The sequence below is a fragment of the Camelus dromedarius genome, chromosome 9 (assembly GCF_036321535.1).
Source record: "Camelus dromedarius isolate mCamDro1 chromosome 9, mCamDro1.pat, whole genome shotgun sequence".
Lineage (NCBI taxonomy): Eukaryota > Metazoa > Chordata > Mammalia > Artiodactyla > Camelidae > Camelus > Camelus dromedarius.
In genome coordinates, this window is record NC_087444.1 from 24,249,027 (window position 1) to 24,271,861 (window position 22,835).

General features: G+C 46.4%; 1 protein-coding gene across 2 annotated transcripts in view; it reads right to left on the bottom strand.

Moving 5' to 3' along the window:
• ATP2C2 (ATPase secretory pathway Ca2+ transporting 2) overlaps window positions 1-22,450 on the bottom strand; it is a 55,613-nt gene extending 33,163 nt beyond the window's left edge. For both annotated transcript variants that reach the window (XM_031457962.2, XM_064488914.1), the window contains exons 1-3: window positions 22,138-22,450; window positions 4,055-4,165; window positions 1,879-1,995 (exon numbers count right to left, since the gene is read on the bottom strand). In XM_031457962.2, the coding sequence (XP_031313822.1) occupies window positions 1,879-1,995; window positions 4,055-4,165; window positions 22,138-22,236 (327 nt within the window). In that variant the 5' untranslated portion in view covers window positions 22,237-22,450. The remainder of the gene's footprint in view (window positions 1-1,878; window positions 1,996-4,054; window positions 4,166-22,137) is intronic.
• Window positions 22,451-22,835: the final 385 nt, after the last annotated feature.

Sequence of the window (22,835 nt, forward strand, 5' to 3'; positions counted from 1 at the left end):
CAAAAGAACTTCCCACAAAACCTTGAAACCTGCACCAAAGTTTCTGAGATGGACCGTATTCAATTAGCGACAGGCTTCTCTCCAGGGGAAATGCCAATATGTAAATAAACCATCTGCTCATTTTGGGGGACGGCGTGAGCCGTTGATCATGGACTTGAGTTCACAGGTTAGGAAAAGGGCATCGATTTAAAAATGTAAATGACATGCCATCTGAAAGCAGAGGGTGGACTTCAGGGCTGCCTCATGAAGTTGTGAGCTCCCTGTCACTGCAGGAGACAGACAGGAGAATCACGGCATCTGGCAAGTGGCAGGTGCTCAATGAACAGAAAGAATTAATAAGTGAGCTCATCAGGGGCGGGAACACACGGCCACTGGGCAGTACCTTCCAGTCCCACAAGGACTCCCACAGATGGATTCCTGAACTTATAGGGTTAAGATGAATAAGCTTATTTCCTGTTCTTAGAAACTGAAGAGATTTTATTTCTGGAGAAGACCTGGCCAGAGGCTAGAGGAGGCTAGAGGGTGAGGCTCTGACAGGACAGAGGCAGGAAGGGTCTCCAGGTGAGCAGGTCCCTGTGGAAGGGGCCGCCAGGGCAGAACTGACAAAGGCCCTGCTCCAGAAGGGAGAATGTCCCTTACAGCCTGTGTGTCAGCTCCTTCCCTGAACTCCAACTTCCAGGAGCCTCTGCTGCCTCTTCCCAACACTGAGGTTCCAAGAAGTTTCTGGGTTGGCCAGAGCCACCTGCGTTCCTAGAAGCCTATTTTGGTGCCAAAATGCGTCAATGAATGACATCCCCAGGGCACTGGGAACTGACTAAAGAACAGGGTGGAGACTGGAGGAGACTGGAGGTTGAGGATGCTGCAAGGAGGGGTGTGACTGATCCCTGAACTAACCAATCAAGAAAGCCTTAAACATGAGCCACAGGAAGGCAGCTGAAGCCCAAGGTTGCCCAGGAGTTAGACTGCAAGGGAGGTGTCAGGGATGGGAAGGGTGCAAAAGGCTGGGAGGGGACACTGAGGCAATCTGAATGGCTTCAGATGTCTGGGAAATTCTGCCTGTTAACTGGGGCTTTTTGAGCTGGTACTTGGTCAGTGGTGGGGGTGTTGATTTCTAGATTGGAACTTGCAGCCATGTCTATTTCATTTTTTTCTCCTTCTTTGCAATAGCTTCCAGGCATTTGACTCATGCAACAAGCATTCAGCACTAATGGCAGGGGTAAAAGGGCCAGGGGCTCCAGAGCCAGCTGCCTGGCTTCACTTCCCAGCAGTGCCATTTACTGCCGTGTGACTCTGGGTCCCGGTTGCCAGATAAACTACAGGACATCCAGTTAAATGTGAACTTCAGATAAACATGGAACAATGTTTATTTTATTTTTTTATAAATAAGATAAGTAGGTCCAACCCACCCAGGCAACATTTGGGAGACATTAAAAAACTGCTCTTTGTTTACCTATCTGAAATTCAAATTTAATAGGGCATCCTGTAACTTTATTTTCTAAATCTGGCAACCCTACACAGCCTAGGGACATATTTCAGCTTCTCTGTACTTCACCCTCCTCATCTCAAACAGGGGATTAGGAGGGAGATTAAGTAGGTCAAGACCGACTTATTTACGTATTCAGTTAGCACAATACCTGGCACATGGTAAACCCTCTATGAATGTAACAACTATTATTCAGGGCCAGGGCTGCCTGGCCAGTCAGGGACCCCTCCTGCCGGCTAAATGAATGGGGCAAGCCTTCTTTGACTTTGTAGTATAGCTGCCCCACACCCTGGGACCTGTCCGAGGACACCCTCAATCAATACTTAAACAATGAGCGACCTCCCCACAGCCTCACCTCCCAGGCTGAACGCAAAGAATGACACCTTCAGTCCTACCTGATCGAGGTATTTCTTCCACATGGGTTCCGTGTTATCGGCAACAAACTCATTCCAGCCGTGGACCAGCCTGCGCTGCGTGACGGAGAACTCCGATAGCCCGTTCTGTAAATCCACCTGGAGGAGGAAGTCAAGCACAGGCTCACGATGGGCCAGTCACAGAACTCCCACTCCAGCAGCCAGCCACTTCCATGACGATCGAGGTGGGGGGGGGGGTTGTCCACAGAGGAGAGGGACTGGTTCAAACACCCTGGGTTAACAGGGGCAGAGAGACAGAGAAACCCACAGTCCCATTCTTTTTTAATTAGACCACACTCCTGCCCTCTATGCCCTCAGATACTGCTGAGAAGACAGCCATGGGCCTATGTTTCAATGTGTGCAGTTGTAGTATGGAAACCTGGAGTTGCAGAAACGCACGTTTTCGTCTTTAGAAAAATGGGCCTGGGAATGTAGAGTAGCATAGCTGCTATGGAAAACAGTGTGGAGGTGCCTTGGTAAATTAAAAACAGAACTACCACAGGACCCAGCAAATTGGGTGTATATGCCAAAAGAATCGGAAGTGGATCTCAAAGAGACATTTGTACATCCATGCTTATAGCAGCGTTACCCATGGCAGTCAAAGGTGGCAGCATCCCAAGTGTCCATCGATGGATGAACGGATAAGCAAAGTGTGGTGCGCACACAAACATACACACTCACACACACACACTCACACACATACACACACACTGGAATATTATTCAGCCTTAAAAAGGAAGGAAATTCTGATACCTGCTACAACATGGATGAACCTTGAGGACATGATAGTAAGTGAAATAAGCCAGTTACAAAAAGGCAAATACTGCATGAGTCCACATATGTGAGGGACCCAGAGGAGTTTAATTCACAGGGGTGGGAAATGGAGAGTGGTTGCTAGCAGATGGGGAGGGAAAGAGGGGAGTCAGTGTTTAATGGATATGAAGTTTCATTTTTGCAAGATGGGAAGAGTTCTGGAGATAGGTTGCCCAATGGCCTGCAAAAACTCCACATTTTTTAACTGTACACTTAAAAATGGTTAAGATGGTCATTTTTATGCTGTGTATTTCACCACAGCTGAAAACAAACAGAAAAAAAAAGGCCTACCCTTAGAAACAATGACAGCTAAATGATTATTACATCATACATACATTGGGCCAGATACAATTTCAAGCTGTTTATACAAACGAACATTAAATGTAGCTAACTTTAAGAGTCAATAATTATGTAAGGAAACTCCGTTGTCCTGGTTTTAGCAAAGGCATCCTTGTTTTTCAAAAGGTTGACAAGAAAGCTCTATCAGGCAGTGGAGGTGGTGGGGAAAGCTGGACTGATTTCTAGATTCTTTTGAATAGAGAAAGATAACCAAGCTCTTTTTCTACGCAGGGGAAAATGTCTTGGCAAGGAAAAAGTATTTTCTTTCCCTCTCCAAATACTAAACAAACAGGACTTGACTTTAGACGGACTTTTAGATTATTTCCAAGAAAAGGTTGGCATGGCACACTGCCTTCCAACTTCCTTGAAATTGTGGCATGTGCCCTTTTATCTTAGTAGACGTCTATTTGCTTTTTCCAAAGTGTGGTGGATTTTGAGTACATACACACATCATGCTTGCTCAGGTTTCTAAGTAAAGATGATTAAAAACAGAGCAAGCAAAGACTTTCAGCCTCAGAGGTGAGCCTCAGGGCGTGGGAATGGTTTTTTGGTTTGGGGTTTTGTCTTGTACTGGCCAGGAATTCAAATGCACTTGAGAAACTGTGGAGAATTTGGTTTCAGTAATCGGCAACACCATGGTTTATAAAGGATGAAGGGTGTAAATCATGGATGGTTAAGTGTTTAAGCTTTGATGTCAAAACACCTGGACTCAATGCTGGCGGTGCTGCTGTGGACCAGGTTGGTCCCCACATCAAGAGATTCGGACAGAGTGCTGGGAGGATCCTGGTTCCAAGAAAGGGCTTGGAGGGTTAGCACCATTGACATTAATGTTGATTCCATTCCTGGTGGGAAATCGAAATGGTCCAACATCCACAATATTTTCTAACAGTGATGATAAAAATGTATTATAGGACAGAATTCTAAATTTGTTTTCAGGATGCTGTTGCTTCCTATGTAACCTAAAAACTTTACCACAACTGGAATCACATGCAAATTCAATTCTTACGTAAAATGCTTTGGCCAAATCCTCTCGGTGGCATTTGCTCGCCTCCTTGGGTGGCAGAGCAACCACTGTCTTTTCTTTCTCAATGGCTTTCAACTCACATGGTCCATCAATCTGTGAAAAAAGCAGAAATGCTGTTAGGCAAATTGGTTTTGTATGGATAGGTCTTTTTTAAAGAATAATACACACAGGGAAAGTGGGCAGATCTTAAGTGTACCGCTCAAATTTTCACAAAGTGACCCACATAACCAGCCTGCAAATCAAGGAACAGCCATTAGCAGGAGCTCCCTCGTGCTACCTGCCCATTTGAAGGGTAACAGCTGTCATGATCTCTGTCACCACAGATGTGTTTGGCTGGGGTTTGAAACTTGGGTAAACAGTACCATGTACTATACACACTTTCGTGTCTGGTTTCTTTTACTCCAGCTTGTTAGTGGGATTCATGCATGATATTGTGGGTAGTGATAGTTCGCTAATTTTCATGGCTGCATAGTATTCCACTGAATGAGCATATCACAACTGATTTATCTGTTCTACTGTGATGGATAGTTTCCAGTTGTTGGCTGTAACTGCACCTGTTTTTAAGCAAACTTATTTAATAGAATTGGAACTCACAAAGCTGACAGAGCAGGGCAACAATTGATAGATTTAGAACCCTGGACCTTGAACCTCTGTCATTCTCAGACAAGTATGCACCAGCCTGCGGAGGGTGCCCCTTAATGATGTCAGGTGGTACTGCAGCTTGTTTTATGAGACATTCGCAATAACCTAAGAAAAGAGGGGAACCCAGCCAGGTTCTGGGGGGTCTGGCAGGCCCCAGGAGGGAGCCATATGAAACATCTGGAGGGTGTGGGAGGACATGGTAACACAGAGGAGACCTCAGAATCAAGAAAATGCTAAGTACTTTTGCAAAATTATTCCCAGTATTCTGATATCCAGGACATGATAATCATCTTTGCCTTTTTGCAACATGTTCCTGGGCACTGGGAAGGAGGAAGAGGAGAGGCCTTGAGTAACCTCTTCCTTCAGTGGAACAGAAATGGCAAATTCCCTTTTACTCCTGGCCAGCCCTCCCCCTAACCCCACTCCATCCCCACCAGGATTTCCCAAATGCCTCCTCTGCTTAGAAATGCACTGCCAACCATGCCTGCTTCCTGAGGTTGCTTTTCACTGTGCCAGTGACCAGGAAGTAGGCAATGATTGCACAGATCATTCAACAGACTCCTCCCACCCTCCTGAGTGCTCCTTAAGTCAACGGTACATTCTTCATGGTGGGAGATCCACTTCCAAGAGAAATGGGCATCAAAGCATGAGACAGGATGTTTTTTCCGTTCTTAAGATCTGGCTGAGTCGTACCAAATAAAGTGCTCAGTTCCTGCTCACACCACAGACAGAGGCAGACCGGGGTCATAGGACCTGTCCACCTGGCTGTTCTCCAAGGCTTACCATTTCTTTCCGGCCATGACCACACCCAATTCACTTTTAATGCAGCATCTTGAGTGACCCGGGAAAGTGTAAATCCAGTCTTCCCTTCTTCCCCCGTCTTCTCATCTCTGTCTGTCCCTCTGTCTCTCAAGTGCGCACACACACACACGTACACATACACAAAACGTGCTTAAAACATTTGGTTAGACTCCAGTTGCTCCCAGGATAAAAAACAACTATCTTCAATCTGGCTGCAGCAGACCCCAGCTCACCTCCATGCTCTTGAGCTGGGCAGCAGCATAGCTAGCTAAAAACCTACTGCACAGCGGAGGAGTCATGGGTCCCCCAGGAATGGGTGCTCCAATGCCCCTGCAGAAGCCCAGAGGCACTTTTCCTCAGCTGCCAAATCAAAGTTTTCAATCCAAGGTTCTCAACCAAGGGTAGTTTTGCCCCCAGGGGACTTTGGCAGTGTCTGGAGACATGTTTAGTTGCCATAACCAGGGGTATGCTACTGGCATCTCATGGGGAGAGGCCAGGGATACTGCCAAGCAGCCTATAATGCACGGGACAGCCCACCACCCAACACAACAAGGAATGACTTGGAACAAAAGTGTCCACACTGCTGAGGAAGGAAATTCCTGCTTTTGAGACGGATGATTGTCCTGTCCTGACATCTTCCCAGATGTCAACCTGCTTTGCCCTCTCAGCCCCATGGATGGCTCCTTGGTGGCCTCTACACAACTATCACTCACATAGTTACCAGCAGGTGATTATCACTCAAATGTCTTCCTCTGCTCACCACGCAGCCCCTCCAGAAGGCGGGACCAGGGCTTGGTCCACAGGGGCTGTTCCACCAGTATCTGTGGCTCGGAGCTCAGGCCACCAACCCAAATGCATGTGCACTCAGCTCCACCACATGGACACCCGGATATACGCTCTCGGCCACAAGCCTCAGTTTATTCTCACTGTCAGCGCTGCCAGGGAGACAGCCCAGCTCCACTTGCCAGCGTGTCACCACCGCCAAGTGACAACCTCTCTGATCACAATTTCCTCGTCTGCAAAATGGGGGTGATGATGGCTACCTCGTCCTGCTTTTGTGGAATCAAGCAGGTATGTGCATGGACAGGTCTTGATGCAGCCCCAACCCACTGTGAACTCCCAGTAAATGCTGGCCTGGGACCTGCCGTGGGGACCAGGCCTCTGGCACATGGTTGGAATAACAGTGATGGTGGCATCACTCAGGTAGCTCAGCTCTGTTTGGGATTCTCAAGAGCAGGAAGCACCATGCAACAGAGGGGGCACTGAGGTAGGGATCACACAGACGTGGGTTCAGATCCTGCTCTGTCACTGACCAGCCCTGTTACCAGGGACGATGATCTGTCCCAGGTAGTTTCGAAGATGAAGAAAACAACCAGCTCTGTAACTGTGCCTTGCACGTGGCAGGTGCATTTAGTAAATATTCCAAAAAGGACCAGCAGCCTAAAGAATCCTGGGGACTCAGGAGCTGTGGTGACCCCAACCCCGGAGTCCACGCCTTCTCTCTGTGACTGTCTTGCTGGGGATGATACTCCCTGATGTTCTCTCAGAGGCTGAAGCTTCCACAAGTGGGTCTAAAAGATACATAAATGCTTGAATCTGGGTGGTTTTATTTCTTAATTTTTAAATTTTTAATAATTCATTTTTTGAATCTGTGTTTTTAGTGGACACTGAAACTACAGGGAGGAAACTGAATTCTATTATTTTGAAATCCTCTTTGATCTGCATTTGACACCAGGCTCAAATAATTTCTCCATTCTTCGATTTTTTAAAAAACGGTCCATCAACAGAAAAATGCATAAGCAAAAGGTGGTCTAACCACAGGATGAAATATGACTCAACTTTGAAAAGGAAGGCAATTCTGACACCTGCGACAGCATGGAGGAAGCTTGGGGATAGTATGCTGAGTGAAATACACCATCACAACAGGACAGATACTGGAGTGATATCACTTACATGCGGCACCTAGAACAGACAGATTCAGAGAGACAGGAAGTAGCATGGTGGTCACCAGGGGTGGGGAAGGAGGAGTGAGGAGTCAGTGTTTAATGGGTACAGAGTTTCAGTTGGAGAAGCTGAAAAAGTTTTGGAGATGGATGGTGCTGATGGTTACACAGCAGTATGAATGTAATTAATGCCACTGAACCGTGCACTTAAAAAACCTGAAACTGAATAGAATAAAGTCTATTAAAAAAAGAACAGTACAGATGGTAAATGTTATATACATTTTACCACACACACACATACACATGCATGCAAATCCAGAACAAGAGGAAAAAAAGGATCAAAGGAAGCTGCTCTCCCTGCCTTGTGGGACAAGATTAGCAGGAATTCCCGCCCTTTCTCAGGAACTCCTGGTTTGTCCAAGCTCACGTCCCTGGGAGGCAGCCAAGTGGCTGAAAGAGGCTTGTGTGGGTAAGGGGAGGGGCAGGGTCTGGCGGGAAACTGACACCTCAGTGACTCTGACCATGACCGTGGGGGCAGATCTGAGCCCAGAGTGGGAGGGCCCCCAGTCTCCAACTGCCTTCTGTAAGTGAAAGCCATTTACATACTCCCAGGTATGTGAACAAGAGAACTGAAAATAGCAACTCAAATAAATAACGTGTGCATGGATATTCCCAACAGCTCAAAGGTCCATCAGCAGATTATGGCTAAACAAGACACATGTTTCATCCATACAATGGAATGTGATTCAGCCTCAAAAAAGTGCTAAGATATGCTTTGTTATGGGGTGAATTCTGTCCCTTCAAAAAAGATATCTTAATATGGAAGCAACCTAAGTACCCATCAGTAGATGAATGCGTAAAGAAGATGCGAGATATATATATATATACACACACATACATACGCACACGCACGCACATGCACACACACACACACCCCAATGGAATATTACTCAACCATAAAAAAGAATGAAACCTTGCTATGCAACAACATGGCTGGACCTTGAAGATATTATGCTCAGTGAAATAAGTCAGACAGAAACAAACACTGTATGATTTTGCTTTTATGTGGAACCTAAAAAAGGTAACACATGAACAAACACAACAAAACAGAAACAGAGTCACAGATAAAGAGAACAAATAAGTGGTTGTCAGACAGGAGAAGGCTGGGGGAGAGGAGAGAAATAAGTAAGGGAGATTAAGAGGTACAAACTTCCAGTTGCAAAATGAATGATTCACAAGTGTGAAATGTACAGGGTGAGGAATACATCCAATAATTACGTAATATCTTTGCACAGTGACAGATTGTAACTAGACTTATGCTGGTGATCGTTTTGAAATTTACAGAAATATTGAATCACTGTGTTGTGCACCAGGAACTAACATAGTGTTGTAGGTCAATTAAACTTCAAAGAATATGAAAATGAATATATGTTCATTTATGTATGACTGAAAAATGGTGCTGTACACCAGAAACTGACACAACATTGTAAACTGACTATAACTCAATTTAAAAAAAAAACAACTTCAAAGACAAGTAAAAAACTCATAGAAAAAAAAGACCAGGCTGGGGGTAGGCTGGGGGTGACCAGAAGTGGGAGGTGGGGGGAGGGAGAATTGCATGAAGGCAGTCAAAAGGTGCAAACTTGCAGTTATAAAGTAAGTACTAGGCATGTGATGTACAACATGATAAATACAATTAACACTGCTGTATGTTATATATGAAAGTTGTTAAGAGTAAATCCTAAGAGTTCTCATAACAAGGAAAAAATATGAGATGATGGATATTCACTCAACTTACTGTGGTCATCATTTCATGGTGTGTGTAAGTCAAATCATTATGCTGTACACCTTAAATGTATATGGTGCTGTATGTCAATTACATCTCAATAAAACTGGAAGGAAAAAAATAATATGACTGGTGGCCTTATAAGAAGGGGAGATTTGGACAGAAAGATAGACTCGCACAGAGGGAAGAGATGTGAAGACACATGGAGGAGACAGTGTATGAATGGAGTGATGCCTCTACAGGCCCAGGACACCAGGACCGCCGGCCACGCCAGAGCTAAGGGAACGGCACGGACAGCGTCTCCACTGCAGCCCTTAGGGACAGTCAGGCCCTGCCTTGGTCTTGGGATCATGGCTTCCAGAACTGTGAGAGAGTAAATTTCTGTTTTGTTCTGTTTTTTTTTAAGGATTTCAGGGGTATTTTTTTAAACTGAATTATAGTTGGTTTACAGTGGTGTGTTAATTTCTCACATGCAGCACAGATATTCAATTATATATGTCTACATATATATTCCTTTCATATTCTTTTTCATTACAGGCTATTATAATGTTTTTTTTTTTTCAGTATATGTACTTGGCAAACACTGCATGGGACCCATGACTACTAAGAAGTGATCCAACATTTATCTGAAATGCAAATCCAGCTGGATATCTTCTGGACATCTGCAACACGAGGCAGGAACAAACTGAGAGACAACTGTGACCCACATGACAACGCTAGGACGGGGACACCTCCTCTATAAAGAGAGACAGCCCGGGGCCCAGGGAACCACACAAACTGTACCCTTTGAGGATTTTGTAATCTGGGTGGATGTAGTTCTTGGGATCAGTGAAATGGGAGGGGAATAGTGTAAGGGTCACAGTAACCCAAGAACAATGGGCCAGGTGTCACGAAGGAGGTGATGTTTAAAATGAGGGGCAAACGAGCCTCACTCAATGCAAACACTTCCTCTTTCTGAGACTTCTGTACCAGTCTCTCCCAAGACATGTTTCTACGATTTATTGTTTTACTTTAGTCTGGAGGTTCTCGACATGTGGTTCTCAGCTCAGCCTCACCTGGAGCTCGCTAGAGATGCAGATTCTCAGGCCCCATCCTGGACAGATGGATCAGAATCTCTGGGGTTGGGCCCTGCCATCTGTATTTTAACACGTTCTCCAGGGGATTCTGATGCACCGCAGAGTTAGGGAACCACTGGGGTCGTGTTAGAATACACGTGCCGTGGCCTATCCCCAGGCCAATTGCAGAGTGGGGCCCCAGCCATCAGGATTCCTAAAAGCCCCAGGCGATTCTAATACACAGCAGGAACTGAGCTGAGGATGCCTGGCTGGGAGATGCATTCAAATAACAACCCCCTGGGTCTTGATTTTAAGGGGCCGCCATCTTGGAGGAGAGAAGAGGCCGTGACCAATGGGCCAAGTACCAGGTAGGAAGTATTGGGGCTCCAGGGGAGCTGAGGGAGCCCAAGCAGGGAGGGTCCTTCTGCTTCCTGGAGGAAGGGTGGGGCTGAGGCCCTGAGGCAGCAGGTGCCCCCAGGTCTTTCTAGGAGTCAGGCAGACAAGAGGAGATGGCCAATGATGGGGGGCGCAGAGAGCAGCTAACAGATCATGAGGACAATGAAACACAACCGTGGCTCCAACAATCGATGCTAATGAAGCAGCAGATAGCTAGCTAACATTATGATATCAGACATCCTGCTTAGCATTCAACAGATACAAGCTCATTTCATCATCATAGCAGCACTTTAGGGTGGAGGAGACTTTTATCCCCGTCCTACAGATGAAGAAATGGCTGCACTGGTTGATTCCTGAGCCAGCCCTTTCAGTCTATGTTCTATAAAAACACAAGAACACTTTCTGGTGGGTATTGTGTTGCACAAATGGGAGAAAATAGAAAAACACAACTTTCTGGGTCCTCCAAGTGGCACAGAGAGAGTGGTGAGCGCAGAGGGGAGCGGAGGCTCAGTAATGCCCCCAGAGACACCAGGTCCTAATCCCCGGGACCTGTGAATACGTGACCTGACCTGGTAAAAAGGACTCTGCAGATGTGACAGTTGAGGCTCTGAAGCTGGGGAGACCATCCTGGATTATCCTGGTGGCCCCATGTCATCACAAGGGTCCTTACACATGGGAGGCAGGAGAGGCAGAGAAGGAGACATGACAACAGGTGCAGAGGTTGGAGTAATGTGCTTCCTGGCTCTGAAGGTGGAGGAGGGGGCCCCAAGACAAGGGATGTGGATAGGCTTCAGAACCAGGAAAAAGGCGGGGAAACAGATTCTCCCCTAGAGCCCCCAGAAGGAAAGCTGTCCTGCTGACATTTTGATTTTAACCCCATGAGACACACGCCAGACTTCTGACCTCCAAGACTGCGACAGAACAAAGCTGTGTGTTTTAAGTCACCAACTCTGTGGTCATTTGTTACTGCAGCCCGAGGAAACTGACACATCATCAATCATCCACCGAAAGTCCCAGAAGGAACCTGGCTCTCTGAGCTCCGAGACTCCCTGTCCTCTAATGCCCAGCACACTGTTGACTCACTTGTCCACCTCCAGCACTGGACCGTGAGCTCCACTGGGCAGTGGCTGGTCCTATCCAACTTACACCCAAGTGCCCAGCACAGTGTTTGGGAAGGAAGATGGGTCATGGCACTGAGCACCTGGAAGATCTCAATGCCCTCAGAGGCTGGGAGCCATGCCAGGGCTGGAGGGGGCAGGAGTGGCAGGTGGTTGCCAGGGGCAACAGCAGATGTAGACCGCCTAAGGGGGAAGCAGTAAAAGGAGCAGTGATGGGTTACAGAGGACAGTGCTTCTTAACCTACACCACTTCCCGTGGTGGTGGCTGAGCAAAGCTCAGCGCTGTGGCCAGTGCAGCTGGCCCACATCCTCCAAGAGTCTTCTCTCACCAAATGACCCTTTGTGGGTCCATTCACAAACAGAACTGCCAACAGAACAGAAGGAGATACTCAAGAGTACATACCTTGCTAGGGGGTGGCCCACGCAGGCAGGGGCCAAGAGGGAAGATGGCCAGGCTAGGTGGGGGCCTATGGGATTGGAGGCCAACAGGTGGCTGGCAAGGTCAGGAGTCTGGTTACACAGGAGATTGTGCAATAGGTAAATATACCAAAGATAGTGGGAGCTGGCACCCTCACTGTTGGAGAAGGGAGTTACAAATATACAAAGGGCTGGCGCCAACCCTGTGGTACCTATTGCATTGACATCTGTGGTCAAATATATTAAAAAATATATGTATACACATACACACAGGTGTAAACTACGTATGGATCCACAGTGTACACATCCATGCCTGCTCTGAGAGGACCCAAGGGCCATAATATCCCAGGAGCATAAGCACACATCGCACCAGACCTTGGTTTCTAAATACCAGTCTTCCAGCAAAAAGAGCAAAGACTTCTGGGAGAAATGGCTGATTCCATGGTAGGGATAGGGAAAATAACAAATGAGCCTGGAATTTCTTGTAATGCCAGAAAGTAGGCAAGTGCTCCAAAAATGATGGGAAAATGTCCAGAGGACACAAAAGTCACTGTGAGAAGGGCCTTCTATTGGCCGAATCTAGGACAATCTGAGCCTCAAAATAAAAAATGATGGTAATATACAACTTAATAAGAAAAAAACAAAGAACCCAATCCAAAAATGGGCAGAAGACCTAAACAAGCAATTCTCCAATGAAGATATATGCATGGTCAATAGGCACATGAAGAAATGCTCAATATCACTAATTATCAGAGAAATGCAAATCAAAACTATAATGAGGTATCACCTCACACCAGTCAGAATGGCCCTCATTCAAAAGTCCACAAATGATAAATGCTGGAGAGGGTGTGGAGAAAAGGGAACCCACCTACACTGTTCGTAGGAAATAGTTTGGTGCAGCCATTATGGAAAACAGTGTGGAGATTCCTCAGAAGACTAAAAATAGGGTTACCATATGATCCAGCAATCCTACTCCTGGGCATATATCCAGAGGGAACCTTAATTCAAAAAGATACATGCACCCCAAAAGTTCATAACAGCACTATTTACAATAGCCAGGACATGGAAACAACCTAAATGTCCATTGACAGATGACTGGATAAAGAAGCCGTGGTGTATTTATACAATGGAATACTACTCAGCCATAAAAAAGAATAAAATAATGTCATTTGCAGCAACATGGATGGCCCTGGAGAATGTCATTCTAAATGAAGTAAGCCAGAAAGAGAAAGAAAAATACCGTATGATATCACTCATATGTGGAATCTAAAAAAAAAAAAAAAAAAGACAAATGCCCTTATTTACAAAACAGAAACAGATTTACAGACATGGAAGACAAACTTATGGTTATCAGGGCAGAAAGGGAGCGGGAAGGAGGGATAAATAGGGAGTTTGAGATTTGCAGATACTAACTACTATATATAAAATAAACAAACAAGTTTCTTCTGTATAGCATAGAGAACTATATTCAGTATCTTGTAACTTATGGTGAAAAAGAATATGAAAACAACATATGTATGTTCATGTATGACTGAAGCATTGTGCTGTACACCAGAAATTGACACATCATAAACTGACTATACTTCAATAAAAATATATATATTTTTTAAAAATGATGGTAACAAATCTTAATAACACTAATAAAATAGGAACTCATGAATTCATGGTGATATATGAGTGAATACCTAAATGACTCAATGAAGAGGGCAAAGGGGCAGTGTGTCCTGATACCAGGACATTAATAAATGAGGGAGGAACGATGGAATCAGAAAAATCATCATCGAGCAAACATTGTAAAAGTCGTTGATTCAGGCAAGGATCACCAACAGACACTAAAAACTAAGAGCAAGAAATGGTGTGAGGCTATTAATTGCCATAGCCTCAATATGACTCATCATAAAATACTAATTAATTACAATGGGGAAAACAGTAACATAATAGAAGAGGAACCTGGTCAGTATGAGTGGAGAAACCAAGCACAAAATTCAGGCAGACCTGGGTCCAAATTCCTGGGAGAGCAGCAGGAGGCTAGGTGGATTACATCACTTTCTAAGCTTCAGATTTCTGCAGAGATTTGTGCAAGGATTCAAAATAACGTGGTGCATCCACAGATGTTCAGTGGACCACTGTTCTAAAAGTTAAAGGAAAGAAACTACCTAAATGCCCATCAGTTGGGGAGGAGGATTAAATAAAAATGCCTACACAGCCGTTAGAAAAGAATGTCCTTGCAAAGAAACTTTTGGGGATGGTGAAAGTATTTTATATTTTTATTGTGGTCAGGATTACATGAGCGTATACATCTTTAAAAACGAATAGTACTGTACAAAATTTAAATAGTAGTTAAAGTACTTCCTAAGGGGAAGATAAAAAAGAATGTGCCTGATTTGGATGTGCTGCAGGGAGGTGGGGAGGGCGGAAGGGTTGCAGATGGTATGTGCAGTATGACCCTAAGTATGTTTAAAAATGCAAAGAGACTTAGGTAGTTGTATATCAATAATAATAATCACTGTGATCAGGTCTGCTGTAAGTATTTTATGCATATCGATTCATTCCACCCCACAACAGATCTCTGGCTTGTACACCCATTGTACAGAAGAGAAAAGAGAGGCATGGAAAAACAGAGGAATTTGCTCAAGGTCTTCTGCTGGCAAGTAGCAGAATGAGACTTGATATTAAGGTCGCTGGCACTGCAGACTCTAGTGCTCCTAACCACAGCCTCTCTAGAATTGCCTAGGAAGGGGGCCAGGAACGCCCAAGCAAAGGATAATCTGATTACTGCAAACTGATTAGCTGCGAGACATCCCTCCCTCCACCCCCTACCAAGGAGGAAAGTGAAAGCAAAGAAGTGGGGGGGGGGGGTGAAGGAGGAATTTCATACTGTGCCCATTCTTACTGCGTTTTATGAAAAGAAAGGAAAAAAAACTAAGAGCTTAGAAAGGGAAAAGAAGAAAGGACAAAGAGGGAGAGAAATTAAGAATAGAACACGTATAGTTCCTGGTTCATAAAAGACAGTAGAAAAATAGCAGCTAATATTAGCCTAACTCAACGAACAATGAAGGTGAAACTGTCGCTCAAATTTCAATATGCTGGTAATGGGGATGGGAGGCACAGAGAGAAGGGCAGTCCAGTGGGGTGATTTCTGAAACTGGAGATGAGGTCCTGCCGAAAGAGACTGCAGAATTCACTAGAGGCAGCTCCCAGATTAGAGAAGGGAGGCCACACTCCAGGGTATGTATGAAATGTGGCTGATGTCAAAAAATTAAAACGACAAATTTGGGAGAACGTGTAGCTTGCGTGCAAATCTCAGTGCTCCAAGGATCTGCCACCTCCTCCAGGAAGTCTCCCCAGATTGCTACAGCGGCAGCCCCACCACTCCCCCATACACAGGCTGTCTCCAACTCCTCTGTTATACGTGCTGCTTTCCTTCATGGGGCTCATCTCTGTTTGCAATGATACATCCACTAGTATAATTATTTGATGATTATCTATCTTACCCACCAGACCATCAGCTCTGTTTGGTAAGATAGGTGTTTTGCTTATTAAAAGGGTCCAGCCTCTGGAAAATGGATGCCAGAGGGATAGAGAAGCAGTGGTTCTCAAACTCAAGTGAGCATCAGAACCACCCCAGGACTGGTGACAGCTCAAGAGTGCTGGGTAGCAGACCACACTTGGGGAACAGCTGATCTAAAGAAGCCACAAAGATACGTGAGGGTCAGAAGAATGGTCTGCACAGAGGCTGAACCAACTGGCAGACCTTGCTGGCATCCCTGACTGCGGACCTCATACAATGACCCACCCACTCCAGGGCTGGCTCCGTGGGTGTGCTCAGGAGGGCACGTGCTGCATGCAATGCCCTGCTGGCGCCATCCTGAAATTCTTAGTCATTTTTCAAGGAGGGGCCCCATATTTTCATCTTGCCAATTATGTAGCCAGTTCTGCCCCCACCACTGAGGACTGCCCCCAGTCCCTGAGCATGGAGCTGAGTGCTCGACCCAAGGTTAGAAAAGGAACAAGACAGTTATGATTGATAATAAAAACCACTGCCACTCTTTGAACTAGGCACTGTGCAGGGCTTTAAACACATGCTCTCGCTTATTCTTGTTTTATTACTACATTCACTGAGGAAGGCAGGCCCGTGTAAGTATTTATATACATCACCTAACCTAATCTTCACGAAGAGCCACCTATGAGGAAACCCAAAGCCTCTAAGAGCACGAGCTCACTTGCAGACAAAGACACTGAAGTGGAGAGACAAAGTCTATTTCCCCAAATTCACATAGCCCTGGTGATGGACCTCGGGCTCAAACTCTGGGCTTCTGGCCCCCATCCCTGGCCTAAACCAAGATTTCCTGGTTAGGAGTGGGCTTCCAGGCCAATCTTCTTTCCCCTACACCCAAGAGGTCCCCCAAATTCAGTCTTGCTGGAGAGGCATAGTCAGGAGGATTCTGAGATGTTCTCAGTGGTGATGCCAGCTGTCAGCTGTAAAGTTACCAGACCTGGTTAACCTGGGAGGCTGGTTTCAGTGATTTGAAATATAGAGTAATTACATGTGGCGCCTGACTTTGTTCTAGATGTTTTAAGTCTCTGTTCCTCCAGGGACTCCAGGATCATGAATTCTGAACACTTCTTCCTTGGCGTGGACTTGAATTTCAATTTGGGTCAGACACGTGTTCTGCTGGGCTCCGTTCACCACCCCGGGGGAAGGTTGTGGGGAAGACAGCCCAGCCGGAAAAATACAGTCCATTTCCAGGGATCTGGGGCACATGGTGGAGTTAATAAACACAACTTTAAGAGGGTCTGCAACTTCAGCAGAAGACTACGTATTTCCCCATGGGGGCCCACGGCTCCCCACCCCACCAAGTACCCTTCCAGATATTTTCCACCAGTAACACAGTGTTATGGGCTGGACTGTGTTCTTCCCAAATTTGTATGTTGAAGTCCTAACCCCCAGTACCTCAGACTGTGACTGTATTTGGAGACAGGGCCTTTGAAGATGTGATTAAGTTAAAACGAGTTGATTAGGATGGCCCTGATCTAATCTGACGGGGATCCTGTTAAGAAGAGATCAGGACACAGAGGGAAGACCAGGCGAGGACACAAGAAGACAGCCATCTGCAAGCCTGCTGGTTCCCTCCTCTTAGGGGCTCAGGGGATCTAGGATTCCTTATCCTGAACAAAACAGCTTATGACATTGGATTTGGGGCAAGGTTTCTAAAATGGCATCTTCAGACATATTCTTAAGAGCCCACAAGTTTTCTAAGATCTTCCAAACCGAGAATGTGTATTTTAATAATCAGCCTAATAGAGTATCTGATACAGAACTTCTGGGTGGCCAACTTATAACACAGCACTGTGATGTGACACTAGGGCCACGTTTGCATCTGTGACAACAATCACATGACACACTGAAGGAATGACAGTTTCTCAGTGGCTGAGAACTGGCAGGAGAACGAAGCCATCACGTGGTTCAAAGTAGTGGTCTCGGTGAGTCACCTCTAAAACGTCTCACCCTTGAAGAGCGGAGTTCCAATCCAAGCAAGGTCCGTAAGTGAACCCAGCCTCTGTCAAATCTACTTGCCACAGTTGATGAGCAGCTATTATGGTAATCAAGACAAAGTGAAGAAATATCCTTTCCACAATGCCTGGCGCTCACCTTATCTCCAAGTGAACCAGCCAGTTCCATGATTCTCCAATGACAGCCTTTAAAATCAGCATTTTGGACAGTTAGGGTAAAGTATGAGGCTGGTTGCCCTAATCCAGCAAACAAATTCTGGATGTGTTTAAATGCCATGTTGTACTTACACATGGCATTAGACATTGCCACTATGAGCTTTGTCAAAGTCAAAATTCAAAAGTCTAAAGACAGAACTTAAGACTAATAAAAACACTAACAAAAACAGACAACTAGGGAGCAGACTTTGTGCCACATGGGGTTCTGTTTTTCACGTGAATGATCTCATTTAAGGAACTATTACTTCCTACCACTGTGGCAGGCAGCCTCTAAGATGACCCCTGATCATCCCTGCCTCCCTTACTCACACACTTGTGTAACTCCTCCCCTTGGGAACCAGAGAGACCCAGACTCCTTCTAATGAACAGAACATGGCAGAAGTGATGAGACATCACTTCCAAGACTGGGTGATAAAAGGATCATCCGTCCTCGAGAAGAGAGCGGCCAAGCCAGGGGGCAGCCCTGTGGAAAGGCCCATGCAACTGCAGTCTGAGACCCACAAGCAGCCACAACAGGGAGCTTATAAGTGGATCCTGTCCCCTTCCGCCCTGGGAGCCTTTAGATGAGACCACAACCCTGGTGAGGGCTGGACAGCAACCTCACGAGACACCTGGAGCCACGAGCACCAAGCGCAGCCACCCCCAGGTGCTCGACCCATAGAAACTGGGAGAGAATCAACATTCATTGTTTTCAGCTGCCACATTTTGGAGTGCTTGGTTATATAGTGATCGACAACGAACACAACCAATGTCGCTGCCTGAGTTTTAATAAAACATCAGTCATGTCCAAATGCAGTTGCTACCTTTGTACTTCATAATTATATTATACTTCATAATTTTATTATAAATGTAGTTCTATTTTATCGAGTTGAGTTATAAGCACACACCTACTTTTACTGCAAGTATGAGGCTTATACTTATTTATAAGTCACATTTTGATACGAATAATTTAAGATGGCATTGGGAGCTTACGTTTCTTCAAGAAGATGGCATATATTGCTAAATTTTGAGAAACACCAATGATCTGTGTGCACACACGTGTGTATGTAAAGCCTCAGAACTCCCTCTCATACAATGTCTTCCTGCAACCCAAGTGTGATCTCTTAAAAACACAAATCTCACTGTGTCCCATTTACTGCATTCCTCATGTTTGGTGCATCTGTAAATAAATGAATGAATGTCATGCCCCAGCTTAAAAGTTTCAGTGATTCCCTGTTGCTCTGCGTATGATGCCCAAACTCTTCACCAGGCTCGAAGGCTCTGTGTTGTCCCTGTCTACAGCCTCTTCCTCTCCTCTCCCACTAACCCCTGCCCCTCACTCCCTTCTGCCTAGAACTCTCCATCAACTCTGCCCTTCCCACACCTCCTAGTCTTTGCCATTCTTATGAATCTTAAACATTCCTTCTCATTAAATAGTCAACTAGGATCTGCAGTTTGGGACCCACCTCTGCCACGAGGACAGGGTACCACAAGGGCAGGGAGCCTGTGCACCTTTTCTCCACCCCATCCCTGGCAGGCAGCACTGGCCTAACACACGGTAGGTGCTCTATGAATCTAGACTGAATGAATGGGTGACTACTACACAGGTCTGTTGGAACCCAGTCTTCACCCTGCGGAGCCCCAGGAAGATGAATTAGTTCATCAACTGGGAAGGCAGCTCAGGATGGAGCTGTGAAGAGATGGGAGCCCTGAGGGTCAAAGATAAATTCCCCAGAATTGGCACTGAGTCATCTGGGAAGCAAGAATTTCTGGTTCAATGTTTTCCTTACCCAAAGCTCAGGTCAGCAAAGAGCTTTTTTCCAGTAATGAAAGGGGGGTCTCCTAAACGCTTTTCTTTTCATTATGCTGGAAATGCAGCAAGAATGAGCCAACTTTGGAGCCACAAGATCTGTGCTGATTCAGCCTCGGATGCTCCTGACTCGGGGGTCCTCCCCCATGCCTGTCTCAACCATCTTCCCCCTGCCCAGTCCCTCTGCTTTTTTATTCTCCATCATACCCGAGACCATTGGATTCTGAATTAAACATCTCTTGTTTTCTGTTGACTGCCAGCTGCCCCCGTGAACTTTGTTTTGTACACAGGTGTATCCGTGTATCCTTACCACCTGGCTTGACCTGAGAGCCTCTCCATCCTCATCTGTCTCATGAGTATAATAATAAACCTCACCTAGGGGCAAAAAGACAGAGTTCTCAATAATAATTAGTATTACAACTAGGGTCACCTGGCCAAGTGGTGGGGCAGTTGAGAGTCTGCCTAGGACATCATATACAGTAAGTGCTCATAAAAGAGAGTTCTGACTATTGTGCAAAAGATCACAGTAAGCAAACTTTGCTTCTCTTTCAAACTTTCTTGAGGGGAAAAAAAAAAGAGTTCAAGCTGCAGGATGTAAGTGCGAGAGCCAAGGCTGGGAGCTGAGCTGGCAGGAAGCAATTCACTTGGCCCGGCTGGCCTCCTCCCTCATCACACTCCCCATTTACTTTTCTTGTAATTTCCTGGGATTGCACACACCGCCTTTAGAGACAGGACACTTTGTTTCTCAGCCAGCCTTTGCTGCTGGCTGCCTGGGTCTCCCATCTCACCACCTCTCTGTACCATCACACACCCTTCATGGGACAGCTGAGAACACCTACCTAGTCTATATTCAGTGGGTGACCGCCGCTCCCCACATACCTACAGACAGGTGAAGGAAGACCTGTCCCACCCTCAAGGGCCCCTCTGAAGAGCTTTGGGGACATGAAGCCCACTTTGTTGCAGAGATCAAATTCACCCCGGCATCTCTATTCATATTACATCATCCCCACACCTGGTGCACCTGGCTCACCTGAATACTTGGCAAACCTGGACATCCTATAAAATCCAATCGTAACCAACTACATCAGGAGTGTTTGAAAAATACCCAGTTTGATGCAAAAATCAAAAGATAGGAAGAAAAAAAAAAGGAAAAGTAACACAAAACAGGCAACCATGTTGGCAAACTAACTTCATACTCCTTTAACAGAACAAGTTACACGGCATATAACTCTATATCCAATCTATGTTTAATAAATACGTCGCTTCAGAAAAATAGATTTGAGAACAGCTAGTTACACAGCCCTGTGGTCTAGCACCCTAGCACCAGAATTCTCATGTTAACATCCATTTGTAAAATACTATTTTTTAAGTGCACAAATATTTAAGGTTCATACAACCAACATGTTTTGACTGTTGTCAAGTTTTTCCAGCTGATCTCTTTCATCAAAGAGAAAACTTAACTTTGAGGTTTCCCTTCAGCTGTCTAAAGACCATGAGCACCTCCAGAGCTCATTCCACTTCAGCAAATTTTATTTTTGAATAACTGATTACACTTCAAAGAAAAACAAAGTGCAACCCAGAAACGCTTTTGCAGAAATTCAGTGCTCTCTGCTCTTGTATCCTGCAGTGAGTTCTGCTTAGAAGCTAAGGACAAAGTTGGTGGGTCACCGGTCCTCCCTGCTTCACCTCTGGGTTCTCCATGTGGAAGGGCTTTGGGGGACAGCTTTGTCAGTTTGTCCACTGGCTAAAAATTCCCCTGGCCCTAGAATCCTATTGGTTTATCCTAGAGGGTCCCCTGGAGACTGCAAAGTTAACATACAAATCTGAGTGGCTTTCAAAAAGTGGCTCTGTGGCTCTGCAGTGGTGGGAAGAGAAGCTAGGAGGCAGGGCCACTCTTACCTTGATTCCCATCATTACTGCTACTACTACTGCTCAAACATTTGTGTAACAGTTTTCATTTTTGTTTTTTCCATCTCTTTAATAACCACCTGTGCCCCCCTCCCCCGCCGCCGACTTTGAGTCACTTCAAAAACTCCAGATAGCAGCCGGGGTATGGAGACCCAGGAATTTAAATTCCCCGGAGTCAGAGAAGCCTAGGTTAAGTTCTCAGCTGGGTCGTTTGCTAGCTGTGTGCCCTTTAAGGGACATACTCAACCTGTCTCGGCCTCAGTTTCGCATATGCAAAATGGGCTGGGAAGCGAGGGTTAAACGGCGAGCTCCTGGCCCAGAGCAGAAACGCGAGCTGGCGTTGCTATGAAGACGCCTTTCTAGAGCCACGGGGAGGCAGGATAGCTGAGGGAGCGCAGTCCGCAGCGCGCGGATAGGGTCTTGGGGTGGGGTAGGGTGGGGGTCAGGTCGCACACCCCGCGCCCAGTCGCCCGGACTCACCAAGGTTTCCAATTCGCCCCTCTCCAGCGGCTCGTACTGGTGGCCTGCGCCCGAGAAGGTGAGTTTCTGCAAGAACTTGGAGAAGCGTCCCTCGACCATGGTGAGAGGGCGGAGGCCCCTCTCTCAGCCTCCCGTCACGCCGGCGGCCACCCCTGCCCGAGTCCCTCGGTCCCTGCTGTGCCCGGGGATGGCTGCGTGCGCCCAAGCTTCCCGGGCCAGCTCAGGTTACCAGGTAGCCGCCTACCTGCTCACCGCAGGTGAGGCCCTACCTCCGGGGAGGGGCTGCGCACCAGGCAGCATTCGGCACACCTGGCCCCGCTCCGCCCCGCCCCGCCCCGCGAGCTTGCCCGGGACTTTTCCAATCTTGGGGGCCGCAGCAGCCCAGGAAGCCCCCGCCGCTGCAGCTGCGCATCATAGCTGGGGATGTTTTCCAAACTTGCCAGAACCTAAGAAACAGCTGGAGTCGGGGATAGGGTGGAGGTGGGCGACAAACGCTTGTTTAAAAAGCGGTTTTCCAGATCCCTCCCTATCCTGAGTCCCTGGGTCTGGAGCGGGCCAGGAAGCTGGACTTTTTACCAAGCGTCGAGGTGATCCTCCCTCGAGGGAGTGTGGTCGACTAAGATGCTGAGAGCACGGTGAACAGGAGCTGAGTCCGATTCCTACCGCTGCTGGGAGTGGGAGGCTCCCGACCAGGCACA